We start from the raw sequence: 15,279 nt of genomic DNA, 5'->3' as shown, positions 1-15,279 counted from the left end.
TTTATCAGTGAAATAAGCAATAATAATGAATTTTAAATCATTAAGTGATAGCTTAATTCAGTAATTATTCAAAATTGCAGCAATTATTGTAACGATATTTATTAAGAAGAATATATCAAAAAATCTTCTGGATCAGGTAATTCATATATAATGTCAGGGTCTAAAGGTTCTGAATTAGGTCCTTCTAAAATATGCGGTGGTCCAACAATATATTCTTCAAGAGCTGGATTCTTAATTGCAAGATAATACTTCTGCATGTACTCACATGTCAAGTACATATATAAATAATTCACAATAACATATGTAAATGCAGTCTACAAATATAGACATTAATATAGCATAATTTATAACAATAAACATTCATTTGAAGTTACAAGAAATTTGAAAATAAATTTTACCTCTGTAAGCAAGCGAGCTAAACCTCTTCCTGTATATCTATAAGGTACACTAATCACTTGCATGTCTAAAACCTTCCTCTCAGCTTTGTATTGTAATACTGCCCTTGCTGGTCAAAAAATGAAAAAAAGAAATATATTTTAAGATACTATTCACATTAACAATATGAAAATCAAGTTTGTTCCATATTTTCCCCTCAATTCTTGGGTCATGAATAATATTAGAAATTTATTAAAATAATAATTTTTCGGATGAAATATATCTTACAATTGTCATCCAATTTTACGTAGAAAAGACCTCGGTTTTCATTATGATGCACTGCATAAAACAACCTTGCAAATTTATTTCGTTTGATTTGTAATGACATAAATGACGATAATTTGTTCATGTAACTCATACCATTTATTACATATAAGATACTAATAATAATACATCTTTTAAAAATTTCAACTAATTATATACTTACACATTCATTTAAATCTACAAAATATGTATTTTTTAATTGAAGTTTTGAACATGCAATAGGTTAGGTTTTTGTTGTCAAACAGTTGCTTAGCAACAGACTTGACAGAACATGCTATTTTAAGGGATAGTAGCGTTTCGAAATCTTTCATTTATGAATTTTATATAATTATAGCTTTATAGCAAATGATTATTGACACTGCGTAAGTTAATAATCTCAATAGCAATAAAATACATATATAGACAAGTCATAAAAAAGAAAATAGTTTTCAATTCTATTGTGTAATATCTCACGTACATTTATTTATTGATATTCAAATCTGTATCTAAAATATTACTGCTATAATAAGAATAAGTTATTCTTAATGACATAATGTAAATTTATCCTTAATATTTATCGATGATACATCATACCCATAAACAATAACACGTATTGGTATAACAATACTATGTCAACATAAATTTGTGCTGTTGCAAATACAACCTCATCCGGACTTAATTCTATTCTTCTTCCACCCATAATTGTTTGCACATCAAAATACAAGTACTAGAAAACATATAATAATGACTTTTTACGTTTGAAATATCTTTTCTTAGAGTATGATATATTATGTTGAAATTAAATAATATTTCCAATATATATATTAATTTTATATTAACCATTGATAATAAAATCATTCCTATAACTGAGATTATTATATGTAATACTCTTATATATGTAAATAGCAGAACTATCATTATCACAAAAATTGAAACAATAGAAGCCAATCCAAAGATCATCAACAGTCCTGTTCTCATTGTTAAATCAAACTGTAACATTATTTACATTATTTATAATTATTATTTGTTTCATAATTATTATTTATGATATTTTCTGTTATTTTATGTCATACAAGTTTTATAGTTAAATACCTTAGAAAATGTTGCGATAAGACCTATTCCTAATGTAATTAAAGTTGTCATACCTAATGCCATCAATATTACTTCAACTTCTAAAAAGACTGATACAAAAGCAGCTAAATATGACATAGAAAGTGTCTGTAAATAATAATTTTTTAGTACTGAATGTTAAATTGCATGAAAGATATCCAATTAATAAGGTTTCAGTATGACTAAGAACCTTACCAGTTTAGTTAGCCATATATAATTGAAAGGTGGAATACGTCTAGCTCTTTCAGATATAGATATAGCACAAAAAGAAATGGTGAAGCATATCCTAATAAAATTATGAATTATTTACTAAATAATATATCTAAAATAGCTGCAATATAATTGCACTATTTACGTACATAGCTATAATCCACATATACCAATGAATTATCATAAATTTTCTGGCAGCATCCCTGGAATAGAGTTGTTAAAATAAACACAATTCATAGCTTTAATCCATAAAGGAAGTATTATTAAAACATTGCTAAATCATAATGCTTACACAAACAAAAAGACTGCAATGATGCCAGAGGTAAATAGTAATTGAATTGTTAATATACAGAAAATTTTTCTAATAAAACTTCTTCTCACTGTGTCATCTTTAAAGTCGCCCATATATTCTGAATCATCATCATCTGGCGCCATTGCTCTTCTTCGTTGTTGTTCACGCCAAGCTCTGTATAATTGTTCGTTCTCCCTTTCTCTTTGAGCTACCATTTCATCCGTAACTGTAGTAGTGTATGGTCCCTAATGAAAACCACATCATTAATAAATAAATAGATGTACGAATATATGTAATTTTTGTTACTCACTGTTTTTATCTTCTGCCCTTTATACAAAGGGGGAAGCTGTGGAGGACCTGGTATAAATTTTTGAGCCTCTTGATTCTCTTCCATCAGATAATTGTCTTGATAATGTGCTACCAAATATTCAAATTAATAGTTATATAATACATCTGAAATACCAACTAAATGCATTTTTATATTAAACATATACTTTTTCTGGACATAGTGAATGTGTTAATACACAACTATATCTTAATAAAATTGAATTTGTATAGATTTATACTTACAAAAAAGTTGTTCACCTTTCAATTTTATTTAGATGCGGAATTTCAGAACATTGATAAGAAAAATAATAGACACACATAAAATGTCAAACTTTTAATTCATAGATAAACAAATGAATGCTATGATGCAAACAAAATAAATTTTTGGAGTGTGTAGTATATAAATATACATATACACATATACTTATCACGCTCATTGAACATTGGTAATAGTGATCAAGATACAAGGAAAGAATAGAAAGCAAAAGTTATTTTAATTTTCCTATGAATACAGTTTTGTTTATACAAATAATACATAACAATACAGATATATCTTTCTTTAACAATAACATAATCTAATTAAATCGCATTAAACTTAGTCATAATTATACAGTAACATATACATATCTTATATCTATCATAAGCTGTAAAAGGTATAGTGTACTGACTTTGGATTTCTTTTTCTTTTTTTTCATTTTCTTCCATTATGCATTTAACTGAACAATCTTGTAACAAAAGCTATGCACTATCCATGAACATACAGAGTATTTCTAAGAATATGTAATGATTTGAATTTAAACATATAATTGATTGAATGAGTAATAGTTTCATGCGAAGTATAATTCAAATAAAAAATTATATAAACATTAGTGTTTTATATGAAAAATAGTTGATTATTCTACGTGCATATAAAATTTTAAGAATATACATTTTAAAAACGGAAATATATTTTTGTATATATTTTAGAAAATTATGCGGCGGCTTTAGAAATATCCTGTATGTCTATATATATATATAATAACAACACAATTATACAGGTACAGAAGTTACTGAACATAGGATGTGCGTTTGAATTTTTGTTTATACGTAAATGTGTATATAGTAAATAATTATTAAACTTACTATTAAGCGATAAAAAAATATTATATTGTCATATGATGGCGATTTTTTAGAATATCAAGTATATTACATTAACAAGAAATATTTTAAGAGATAAAGCATCAATATTCAAGTTGTTTTTTTTAAGTGCTATAAAACTATGACATATCTCTATATTGATTTTTGCATATATAACTTCTTACATAAAATTAATCAGGTATTTAAGTATCAGCTTAAAATATATCTTGTACCTTATGAAAACATTACGTTTCAAATTAATAGGATAAAAATATTTGTTTAGATTTTCAAATATTTCCATGCGTATTTTAACTTTGTTTTACATACCATAATATACTTTGGAGCGAAATTATAACGCGATAATGTGATTAAGAACTTTTAACGATAATAAAGACTATAATAATTATTTTGTATAATATCAAAAAACGTGTCAGTAAGATTATATAGATTAATTAAAAGCATTAAAAGCGTCTTGTGGCTTTTACTAACATTATAACAATTTATGGAATTAGAAACTGGCACGTTTTGTGATAAAAACAGTGTTAAATCGTATAAAATATAATAAATTTAAACCCAGAATATTCAAAGCGTAATAAATATAAAACTATATATACATACTGATTCTTCTCTACTTTTTGTTGATTCTGATCAAGTATCAGTCTTATGAATAATATTTGTAGAAAACTGTGTTATAATATACATATGTGTATATATAGAATTTATGAAATTCAGCTTGGAAAGCGAATAGAAATTTATGATGCTAGATGATATCAATTCAATTAACTATATTCAAATGTTAAATTATATTTGCATGTATTATCTATTTTGATTTTCTGGCATTACAACTCGTACTGATTAATTTGTTGTTGCATTTTATCGCATAGAAGCTGTGAAAATTGTAAAAAATTAATTTTTTTTAAATATGTAAAAGATATTAGTATTAAATTAGACAACTTACCTGTCTAATATTATAATCAGGTATTAAAATTATTTTTGATTGATCTGTACTACCAAATAATCCTAATTTCTTCTTCTTACTGGAATCTTTGATAAATATCTGAACTCCCTTATCAACTATTTTCGGTTGTTCGCTCATCTCTTGCCACGCGTGGGTCCAATGCACCTATATTATTGAAAACAATAGAATGTCTAGTTTATGCAAAACTAATTTATTGCTCAGTTTACGAAAATTATAAAATGTACTAACCCGCCATCCGCCAAATAAATCACTATGTTCTAAGTATGCTATTCTCTTATCAGTAAGCAATAATACATCTTTGTTAATGTACATGTGATAAAAATAGATATCAGTATTCGCATATTTTCCTTTTTCTAATTCCTGTAAAAGAACAGTATTCATAAATATTACAAAATATTAAATAAGATTATGTATATATATACTTATATATTTACACATAAGATTTTATGTCCCTCAGCTTCATCTCTGACATATGGTCTAACCAAGCAGTCTAGTTGTAAAAATCTAGATGGTCTTACTTTCTTTACCTCTTCATTCAACTCAGTTGCACTGAAATAATTAATGAATAATGGAATAATTTAAATCCTTTTAGTATATTTGATAATTAGATTGATATTTAGATTGATAGACACAGTTTATCTTTTTTACCGTTTCACTGCTCCAAATGAACCACTAGCAAAATCTATAACTCCAGCAGTTGGTCGAGTAACAAGACCAACCATGCCTTTTCCAAATCCTTTAAAGAATCCTTCCACACCTTCTTCTTTGGCACCCGATATGGGCTTCATCACAACACCAGTTACACCATCAACAACACCCTAAGAGCCATATATATCATTATTCATCTCTTTTCGTTTTTGTCTATCTATCTAAAATTAGAAGTTGTACTAATTTTTATTCCTTATTTTCACTTACCATTATCAAACCCTTTCCACTACGAGCAAGACCTTCTTGCAAGTTGGCTGGCTGTTTGTTAAGCTGTTCTTGTCGTTTTCTCTGATAGTCTTTGTCAAACGTTAAAGCAGCTATACCTTTACCTATAATAAAAATAAAAATAAAATTGGAAAAATATATAGAACAATTAATTTAATAATACAAAAATCAAACATACCCATAGCTCCAGTAATTTTAGAAACAGCTCCAGCCATTCCTCCAACAGTGTGACCTAACATACTCCTCATACCAAGAAGCAAACCTTCTGCAAATTCTCCAGGCCCTTGTATGGCACCTTGGAAAGGTTCATAAAACAAATCTTCAATGCCCTTCATAGTACCTACTACTAGGCCATACGGATTGCCTATTACATCGAGACCCAGAACGAGAACGTAAACTTGTTTAATTGCTTGTCCTACATAATGTGTTGTTGCTTCGGAAATAAGCTGTTTATTGGTCATAAAAATGTACTCTCTTTCGAAATATGCTAATCTGTAAAGAAAATTGAAATGTATTATTCCCATATGATTTATTTCCTAGTAACTTAATTTAAAATTGATTGGTGAAAAGGTTTACTTGAAGACAATATCATTAATGTCAGTTAACGTAACACCTATTCCTTGTAACAATACATTTAATACTTGAGGTAGTGCAGATGGCCCGCTACCACTACCGCTCATTGAGAAACTTATATGAATCTGGAAAAGATGATATCACTTATAGAAATATGGTTATGATTAATTTGAAGTGTAAAGGAACGAACCTTCAAGGGAGAAAAGTGAAGTAGATCAAAGAAATTCTTCTGTTCGGCTGTAGTAATTAAACTGACGTGATACATCAGAGGTTCATCAACGAGTTCCATGTCCAATTTAAATAATTTACTCTAAAGTATACAATAAAATAATTATTATAGTATTTTAGTTGTATATTTTATGCATATAAAGTAGATAGAACTCACTTCTTCTGCATCGTTCATTTCATTTGCTTCAAACAGTCCCACGATCGCGTTAATAAATATAATATCTACTTTCACATGAAACTCTTGTATAAGAACCTTAAAGTACCGAAATTGTTGTACATTACTATGTTCAAGTAGCCGTTTAACCATACTAAGTTCAGCGAATGGTTTCATAACTATTAAAAAATAATTTAGGAAACATATAATCACATGTGTAACACTTATTTCAGTCTTTAATATAAAAACTTACCTGTGCTCGCTGTAACACTCTTTGGTGGCGGAACTGGAGCTAATATAACTGGGAAAACGCAGTCTGTAAGTTGATTATCAATTTGCAGCCTGTTGATCTTTGCGTGTAACTGCACTTGATGCACTGAAGTACGGTATTGCAACCATAAACCAGTTTGAAAAGTGCGTCGTAGACAACGACGATGTGGTTTTAACATTTCCATATTTAAATAATCAACCTGAAATTAAAATTAATTAGTGATTAAATTTAAAGTTAAATGAAAAATTATGAAATTATTATTTTCATTTACATTACCTCTAATTTTGGTTCAAGTATTACTTTCTGTATTGGACTTCTGTCCATTTGTAATTCACGTATATATTTTTGATAGCCTTCTTCTATAACCATTACCTCTCTTGTGTCAAGATTGCGCCAACGATGATTAACAGATTTGCGCGTTTCCCACATAATTCCAGAACTAAATTATAAAATTTGCCAATATGTGAAAACTGTGATAATTGTCGAAATAATGAAAATTAATATGTGTAAGAACGTACCTAGCTATACACAAATATAACAATTCAGTTCTCATGATGTTGTTAACGAGTGAGAAGCCAACTCCGTGAATACTTATTGTTATTTCCTGTTCTATAGGTTCAAAATCACCTGCTAGTTCACAATCTTCTGCAACTTTCATATTTGTTGTAAATAGAAGTACTCGTTGTGTACCATCTAAAAATGATACATAGTATACTTCTTCTTCTAGATCTGGCAATTGAAAACCTCCTAAAGTGTCCTAAAAAATAAAATTTTTAATGTCTTTTTCATGTAAATAAAATTTTAATTTTTAATGATTTTTATTAAATATTTACCTTTCGAAGAGTTTCTTCAATTTCTTTTTTATTGTTGTCTTCCCAGACTAATTTCCGTGGACCTGCAGGATGTTCCCAAGTGTAAAACATTCTATTGTATGACTGTACGGATCTATAAAGTAATTTACAATATAATAACATTAATAATAATATTAACTTCTGCATTAATGTTCGTACCTGACATTTAGTGAACCTTTTTCCCAGAAATTGATTGTATGTGGAGTGTGATTAATAATTAAAGCTGGGGCATTTCCATGAGTGTATGCAGATAAAGAAATGTAGACTCCACCTTCACTTATTTGTATATCTACATTAATTCCTCCATACTGTTAAATAAAAGGAATTGTACAAACATAAATTACATTACATTCGGAGAGAAATAAGAACAGAACAAACCTTATTATTTAATTTTAACAAAGTCGTATGGTTCTCTGTGTAAATAAATGGTGCAGTTTTTTCAGGGTTACCTGCGATTCTAGCACTTAGAGTTTTTTGTTCATGATCAGAACGAGGCCAATAAGCTGCACATTCTCTGGCAGGTACCTATAAGTAAATGAAATAATAAATATTTTTATTTAGATACATTAAAATTAATAATATACATTGTATATTATAATTTTCCCTTTTATAAATAACTATTACCTTGATCATAGGATCAGCTGGCCTATTACCTTCTTGGCATTCAATGAGATAATCAGAGTTATTTATCAGTACATAATATGGAGTAAATGTAATTTGTTTTGTCAAAGAATTATAAGTTAATTGATTGTGAACTCCAATCTGTAATTCATAAGAAATATTGCTGATATAAGAATATGGTGATTAAATAATGGAACTATAAATAAGGAAAAATACTACTAACTTGATATATTTGGCCATTATATTTACAAATGACTACTCCCTCACTTCCTGCAACATCTATTGGAAATTTATCTGACCATTCACCATTCTCGACTCTGATCATTGCTTTCTTTTTACCAAAGAACACTTTGGAGCGAAATGAGAACAATATTGGTCCCTTAAAATTCTCTGGATGATAAAGCACATTTAGATGATCTTCTCCACTCTGAAAATATTTATACATATAAATTTTTGTGCTAATGTTAATTGTGTTTCAATAATTTAACTGTGCATAAAAAATGCAATTAATTGCATTTTTGAACATATTTATACAATGTAACATTACATTCACCAACACCAGCTAGCTTTCTTTTATCATTTTAATTATATATCTCAATAAACAAAGCTTGAACTTATAAATTTTTGTATGTTATGAATTCTTTTTGTATTTGAAGTTTTCATACAAATTTTACAAAAACTCCTTGTATTAATGTTGCATTAAATTATTACTATTTCATTATTACAACATTGTTGCATTATTACTATTTCTATGTGTTTAATCTCATAGCAATCATGCCTTGTACGTGCCATAATAATACATATATGAGTATATAAGCAGGAATACCTTACACATAGTTAGGAAAAATGTGTAATGTTGCAAGATTATGATTACCACAATATGCCAACTAATAAACAAAACTGAGTATGAATGAAGCTTAGTACATTTTTTTGTTAATTTTAGAAGAGTATATGTATGTAAATGTCATTAATGTTAGTTAGTAAATCATAGTTAGTAAAAAAGCACTGATAATAATGTGTACAAACATGTAAAACATTAATATATGGACACAAGTAGTTAGTTAAATATATTAGGTAGTATGAAAAGTCTATTCTACAGTTTACAAGATTAAACCACAACCAATATAAAATGAAATCAATATATCACCAAACGTGCTTTCTTCCTCTTGTATTCTGTACGTGATTGATGAGGTTTCACACAAACCAAATTCTGAAAGATACCTTTCTATGTATTAGAATTCGCAAAATTGTCAATGACGAAATTAATTTTTTCAAAAATTTTGTAAGATTACTTTTAATATTTATGATTCAACCCATGACCATTACAACTGATATAAGTCACAATAAAAGTTTAATACTGAAAAGCTATTCCAACATTCTGCGACATGCTGCTGTTTTATTACATTAAATAAATATACTTGACTTAAACAGAAAAAAGAATTAAAAGACTTATATGCTGTATTTAACGATGCACTTATTGAGAATATTCTAGAATCTTTTAAAATAAATTTTGCACACCGAGAAATATAACAGCCATTAATATATTATGAGAATTATTTAATTAACACTGTGTCCAAAGCATGAAAAATACTGTAACATGAAATCACTACCTTGATTGGACTTGAGTGTTCTTTGCCACCCTTACTTGATTTCTGTAAAATAATGTATTGAATAAGATATAGTTATAGAAAATTAATAGTTTGCAACATAATACTACTTCCAGCATGCGTAATGTGGCATAGCACTTACATATGGCACAAAAATATCATAACTCAAGCATTGCATAGAGATTAATTACATACCTAATACAATTACTAAAAAGAAATTCATATTATTGTTTAATATATTAGAGTACTTTATTACGATATTATAAAATTATAAATGAAATTTTTGTATTTATACTTAATGGTATTTTATTTAATGAAGAATTTTTCTTCTTTTTTTATTAAAAGGAAAAAGAATTATTAAAGGAAAAATAATAAGCGAGATTTACATGAAGCAGAAAATAAAATTATTGTCACTTAATTAATTGTTTAGAATAAATTTCATGATACTTACCCGATAAGACAACATCAAGCCTGTTTTATTTAACATCCAAAATGGACAATATAAAGCCATAATGATAGAACCATGTTTGTATGATGTATGCATTCCCAAATCCATTATAACTTTTTGTGCACTATCAAAAGATTCAAAAGACCATACAGAAAATTCTGGTGGATTCGCAAGTATCTCACCTTTACATGACCAATCTTTTTCTAAATAATTTGGTAACTGTAACATATAATTAAGTAAGTTATATGAGTCACAATGTATAAAAATATGATTTACTTACTTTTATGATTATATAAGATTTTCCTGGGTCAATTGTAGGAATCTGATAAGATGTGCCAGCTTCTAGAAGTTTTTCTTGTACACTTCCAGGTAAACATACAATAATATCGATAGGCAAAAAATTCTTCAAATATACAGCTGGGTATAAATGAACATTATAGATTGTACTTGCTATAGTATGTCGACTAGTACTCTCAAAATAAACTTGTTCCATTTCACCAACAACCTGTAAGTATTATAATACATTCTCAAAATATATAAATTCTGTTTTAAAATATTAGAATTATTTTTTCTCTACTATGTTATTCTATTATTCTCTCTACTACTGTCTAAGTAATAAAAGACACTTTTAATGTTTAAAGCATAACAGTAACAATACACTCCGTTTTATATCATCAATAAAACATAAAAAAAACGTGCAATAAACACATTATACTGAATACCAACATAAATTTTCAACAACTATTCGAACATTTTATGCATAATACAGATAAATTAAAAAATTAACCATAGTACATTGTAAAAACTTGTTACTGGAATGCGTTGAAATAAAAAATAAAACAGTGCCTACAAAGAAAATTAAACAAAGAAAAGTCCTATAAAATAAAAGATTTGTTCTCATAATTTAATGACTGAAAATTGTCGAGTTTAATAAAAAGAATTAAATTCAATATAAAAATAATTTGTTCATATTTCTCTGTTTTTGTTTTGTTGTAATTATATTATTAATATGACACAATTAACAATTGTAACAGAAACCATGCCAATAACCATTTCCAATCAAACATATAGGGATTCTTTATCGATAATCAGTATAATAACTATACTTATCCTACAATATTATTTGTTACAGGTATACATCCACATTAAAATTATTAACTATCTAATAGCGGCAATAAAGATATTTATTTGGCTGATATCCAACGTATACTAAGTAGCAACTGATTTTCAAACTAGTTTAGAAAAAGACGGTAGTACCTGTATAGGTGCTTCCAGATATTTTTTGTGCTCTGAGGGTAAAGTTTTCAAGCAAAGACGCTTGACGCAATCAATGAAACGACAGAATACGGATCGCCAGTTAATAGCATTCAATAATAAGCCAATAGTGTTGTTATTATATAAAATACTACCAACCACAATCATCATGAAAAACATCTAAAAGTAAAAACTGCTGCTTATAAAAGCATGTAGTGTAACTTTTTTAACGAAATTTTGTTTGATTACAGCATATGAAAATAAAAATGAATCAAAGGTACTGTTTCATTATATGACTATCAAACGTAATCGACACGTCGTGAATAATAGTATTACACGTACTACACAGTGTAAAATTTTGAAAGATAGAAATCAAATATAAAAATTTTCTAAGTGTGTACATAAATAAACACGTTTCATTTTGTTACCTTTATGTAAAATGGTTCTACAGCTTCTTGCCTCACTCGAGCTTCGCATTTTAACAGTTTTGTCATACTAACTGTTTTTTGTAAATCTTTCCAGATAAATTGTTCTAGCGAAACCATATATCTTAAAATGAAAATTAAATAAGTATTATAGAAGGACATAAAAAATACAAAATTTATATAAAAGTATAAAGTACCCTTCAACACTGAAAAATAGCCCATAAACATTTGTTGGTGTATATACAGTGTCTAGTGGAAGATTTAATTTACTATCTGGAGCAACAGTTCCCACACATTCAACTTCATTTCCACGCTTAGTCATATAATATACAGATATTGGTTGACTAAAATGATTGTGTACCTAAAAAATTATTACTTGCAATTATTATTAAAGCTTAGGAATAAGAACTTATGCAATTTACCTGTAGAATACTTCTAAGAGTAACAATAGTACTTCCTTCATCTACTATAACATCAGAAACAATACCCCATTCTTCAGAACCGTCCTTTCGATATTTCAGTGAAAAGAATCTTTTATCAGCTCTTAACACGGGTACAGCCAAAGTTCTATTAATTTCTTTAAACTTCAAAAAAATATTATATATTAACTAATCAGAAATTGCTCTAGTTATATGAAATAAACTCATAAATTTATACACTTTAAAAGTATTACCGAAATAATAAACTTATCATCGTCTTTTTCTTTAATTGTTTCAATTTTCAATTGATCAAGCAGTGGTATCTCAGTTTTTGTTGTCCTCGGAGCTAACTGTACTGATGCACCAGATTCAAGAATTACTTCCATATACGAATCTGTGTTATTACTTGTAAATTTGGATCCATCATTAAAAACCTAAAAAAAAATATGTATATTTATTTTATATACATAGTTCATAGTATTATATTTATAGTTAAAAGAACATAAAAAATTCAAAAGCAATAAACCTTGAAGTGACTGCGCTCCAAATCTAAAACTATCGCTAAACCAGTTTCATTCTTAAGTACATATGGTGCTACACTTTTAGCCGCTCCTTTCCCACTAGCTTCCATGGCAGATGAAAATGCATTACCGAGTTGTTGTAATACGTCGAGACATGTTTTAGTCATGGTTATTTCCAAATTTTCCTATTGCAAAATGTCAAAAAGATTTTACGTGAAATATACAATAAAAAAAATCAATGTTTACTAACTTACAGTTGATATTATATCAATAGACATTTTGGGAATCTGATGCAATTCTTCTGTTTCACTCTCTGATGTAGGACTGGCCGCACTTGCGCCTCTAGAATCCGGTGATACATCATTAAATTGAATCTAACATACAAAATGAATAAAAAGATACATAAAAACAATGAAAGAAGTTCTAAGAAATGTAACATTTCGATTTAAAAAAATTTAAATACATTACTTTAACTTTTAGTTCCCAAGGTGTAGAAACCCGCTTTTCATTTCTGATCCCCTCTATTGGTTCAATTAATGGTTCCCACAATGCTAGACAGCTATTATAATATGCCATAACTACCGACATTGTATACTCCATGTTCATCTAAAAGTATTTGAATTTTAAACGAATAGTGCGAAAAAATCTTCATTAAAGTCATACCACTATAACTTACAGTTTTTGTACTCCAATCACTAATGTTGCTTTCAAAGCCAATATGAAGTAGAAGCATTGGCAATGTTTTATTACCAATGCCTGCTTCTAATGTGAGTAAAATTGTTGGTGCAGAGATTATTGCTAATTCTGGCTTATAAACTGTAGAATCTTCATCATCAGAATATACAATATCTTCTATGGCTTCTACTCCTACTTCTAAAGAGGGAATAGAAAACATATAGAAGCAAATCATGTTAAATAGAAAGAACTTAAGTGTACATTAAATATATATAAATATATATAAATATATATAAATATATATAAATATATATAAATATATATAAATATATATATATATATATATATTTTACCTGTTTTTAAAAACCAAAAATCATTTTCTTCAAATGGAGTGACAACCCATAATCCTTCATAATTTCGCTCAGTAATAATAACTTCCTGATCTTGCTCTTGTGTCTTTGTAGCAGTATGAACTACTTTATTCAATATTTCTATGACACCTATAAATAGCAAATTTGATTAGTGATTCAATTTCGACATTAATTACCAATAATTTATTGAATCACCTGGGGAAACTGATAAGTGAATGTCTGTGCAACAAATATCAATGTGAAGTCCTTTTCCTTCTGGCGTAGAACCTGCTACACTTATACTGCATGGTCTTAGCACCTTTATAAAATTAACATTTTAATAGTTTCACATGTAGAAATAATATAAATCATAAGTGAACATTTTTATAAGAATCTTTACCTGATATATCCAATCACTTCTCTTCGCGGTATTATATATACCAGCTAGAATCGATAAATCTTTTATGGTGCCAGCTATTACTTGATGTTCATCCATCATACGTACTTTCAACAGTAGTTCAGTCTGCAAAAAATGTTACACATATGAAAGAAACAATATATATCGTATACTCCAATAAAAATACGTCAAGTAGATATTACATTTAATATGATACAATTGGAATTTATGTCATCCATGTCCTCTAACAAAATAATATCGGGTTTTTCAATATGTATATTAACCGTAAACATTTTTTTGGTTGATGATACAGTTTGTTTCTTTTTAACTGCTGATTCGTTATAATTCTTTGGTTGCACTGTTTTATTTGTCGATGGTTCATCAGTAGTGAAAAAATCTTTCACTTTCATTAAATAGTCAAGTGACACAATAATACTAAATGAAAAGACTCGAATATCAACTGAAAACAAACTCAATTAAAAATTTTTTAATGACAATAAGGACATGTTCTATATTAATTAAAAAATATTGTTCAACTCACCAAACATGTCATTTGAACTTTGTCTAATAGTCATATCTAACATACTGCGAACAGGTTTGGATTCTTTTTCTATATCATCCATAGAAGGCACTGCCGTAGTTCTTTCCATGATTCTTGTAAGAGAACCTTGTCTATTTTGACGTATGTCGTCCAAAGTACAGTTCATAAGAAGAATTGAAGTTGCCATTAATCCATCGGCAAATATTCGACCTTTTAACGCGAAATGGGTTAAACAAAATTTCGCTAATCCATTCTCCGGTAAATGAAGCAGAGAACTTTGTGATTGCAGCTGTAATTAA

At 27.9% G+C, this 15,279-nt stretch overlaps 2 protein-coding genes across 5 annotated transcripts in view; both read right to left on the bottom strand.

The window, feature by feature from the left end:
• Nucleotides 1-101: 101 nt before the first annotated feature.
• Nucleotides 102-2,986, bottom strand: LOC100648902 (protein lifeguard 3). Its single transcript, XM_048408242.1, has 9 exons — nucleotides 2,601-2,986; nucleotides 2,291-2,535; nucleotides 2,148-2,201; nucleotides 1,984-2,074; nucleotides 1,771-1,896; nucleotides 1,519-1,668; nucleotides 1,273-1,405; nucleotides 399-505; nucleotides 102-314 (listed from the first exon to the last, which is right to left on the bottom strand). The coding sequence occupies exons 1-9, from the start codon at nucleotides 2,682-2,684 to the stop codon at nucleotides 102-104; spliced, it is 1,203 nt and encodes a 400-aa protein (XP_048264199.1). The 5' UTR covers nucleotides 2,685-2,986.
• Nucleotides 2,987-3,092: 106 nt separating this feature from the next.
• Nucleotides 3,093-15,279, bottom strand: part of LOC100644563 (vacuolar protein sorting-associated protein 13) — a 19,714-nt gene continuing 7,527 nt past the window's right edge. Inside the window, exons 26-61 of one of the 4 annotated variants that reach the window (XM_012311167.3) lie at nucleotides 14,981-15,269; nucleotides 14,643-14,899; nucleotides 14,443-14,565; nucleotides 14,259-14,361; nucleotides 14,046-14,192; nucleotides 13,694-13,890; nucleotides 13,486-13,623; nucleotides 13,272-13,391; nucleotides 13,023-13,202; nucleotides 12,751-12,930; nucleotides 12,500-12,661; nucleotides 12,275-12,438; nucleotides 12,081-12,201; nucleotides 11,656-11,832; nucleotides 10,679-10,903; nucleotides 10,402-10,617; nucleotides 9,954-9,995; nucleotides 9,491-9,553; nucleotides 8,567-8,770; nucleotides 8,347-8,484; nucleotides 8,101-8,247; nucleotides 7,882-8,030; nucleotides 7,705-7,816; nucleotides 7,390-7,628; nucleotides 7,148-7,310; nucleotides 6,854-7,070; nucleotides 6,604-6,779; nucleotides 6,409-6,528; nucleotides 6,222-6,343; nucleotides 5,824-6,137; nucleotides 5,628-5,749; nucleotides 5,361-5,530; nucleotides 5,147-5,261; nucleotides 4,941-5,072; nucleotides 4,692-4,856; nucleotides 3,093-4,620 (exon numbers count right to left, since the gene is read on the bottom strand). In XM_012311167.3, coding sequence (XP_012166557.2) covers nucleotides 4,573-4,620; nucleotides 4,692-4,856; nucleotides 4,941-5,072; nucleotides 5,147-5,261; nucleotides 5,361-5,530; nucleotides 5,628-5,749; nucleotides 5,824-6,137; nucleotides 6,222-6,343; nucleotides 6,409-6,528; nucleotides 6,604-6,779; nucleotides 6,854-7,070; nucleotides 7,148-7,310; nucleotides 7,390-7,628; nucleotides 7,705-7,816; nucleotides 7,882-8,030; nucleotides 8,101-8,247; nucleotides 8,347-8,484; nucleotides 8,567-8,770; nucleotides 9,491-9,553; nucleotides 9,954-9,995; nucleotides 10,402-10,617; nucleotides 10,679-10,903; nucleotides 11,656-11,832; nucleotides 12,081-12,201; nucleotides 12,275-12,438; nucleotides 12,500-12,661; nucleotides 12,751-12,930; nucleotides 13,023-13,202; nucleotides 13,272-13,391; nucleotides 13,486-13,623; nucleotides 13,694-13,890; nucleotides 14,046-14,192; nucleotides 14,259-14,361; nucleotides 14,443-14,565; nucleotides 14,643-14,899; nucleotides 14,981-15,269 — 5,757 coding nt within the window. In that variant the 3' untranslated portion in view covers nucleotides 3,093-4,572. The remainder of the gene's footprint in view (nucleotides 4,621-4,691; nucleotides 4,857-4,940; nucleotides 5,073-5,146; nucleotides 5,262-5,360; nucleotides 5,531-5,627; nucleotides 5,750-5,823; nucleotides 6,138-6,221; nucleotides 6,344-6,408; nucleotides 6,529-6,603; nucleotides 6,780-6,853; nucleotides 7,071-7,147; nucleotides 7,311-7,389; nucleotides 7,629-7,704; nucleotides 7,817-7,881; nucleotides 8,031-8,100; nucleotides 8,248-8,346; nucleotides 8,485-8,566; nucleotides 8,771-9,490; nucleotides 9,554-9,953; nucleotides 9,996-10,401; nucleotides 10,618-10,678; nucleotides 10,904-11,655; nucleotides 11,833-12,080; nucleotides 12,202-12,274; nucleotides 12,439-12,499; nucleotides 12,662-12,750; nucleotides 12,931-13,022; nucleotides 13,203-13,271; nucleotides 13,392-13,485; nucleotides 13,624-13,693; nucleotides 13,891-14,045; nucleotides 14,193-14,258; nucleotides 14,362-14,442; nucleotides 14,566-14,642; nucleotides 14,900-14,980; nucleotides 15,270-15,279) is intronic. The other 3 variants (XM_012311168.3, XM_012311170.3, XM_012311169.3) reach the window with 3 other exon arrangements.

This window comes from Bombus terrestris, chromosome 8 (assembly GCF_910591885.1).
Source record: "Bombus terrestris chromosome 8, iyBomTerr1.2, whole genome shotgun sequence".
NCBI lineage: Eukaryota > Metazoa > Arthropoda > Insecta > Hymenoptera > Apidae > Bombus > Bombus terrestris.
Note: the sequence above shows the minus strand (reverse complement) of the source record. Positions and strands in the feature narration are given on the sequence as shown.

Excerpts from the sequence above, each read along its gene's own strand:
- LOC100648902 (XM_048408242.1), bottom strand. The coding sequence starts at position 2,684 with ATGGAAGAGAATCAAGAGGCTCAAAAATTTATACCAGGTCCTCCACAG. Across the intron at positions 1,897-1,983 it reads ATATATGGCTAACTAAACTG|ACACTTTCTATGTCATATTT; the intron begins GTAAGGTTCTTA and ends TATTATTTACAG. Across the intron at positions 1,406-1,518 it reads GAATGATTTTATTATCAATG|TACTTGTATTTTGATGTGCA; the intron begins GTTAATATAAAA and ends TATGTTTTCTAG.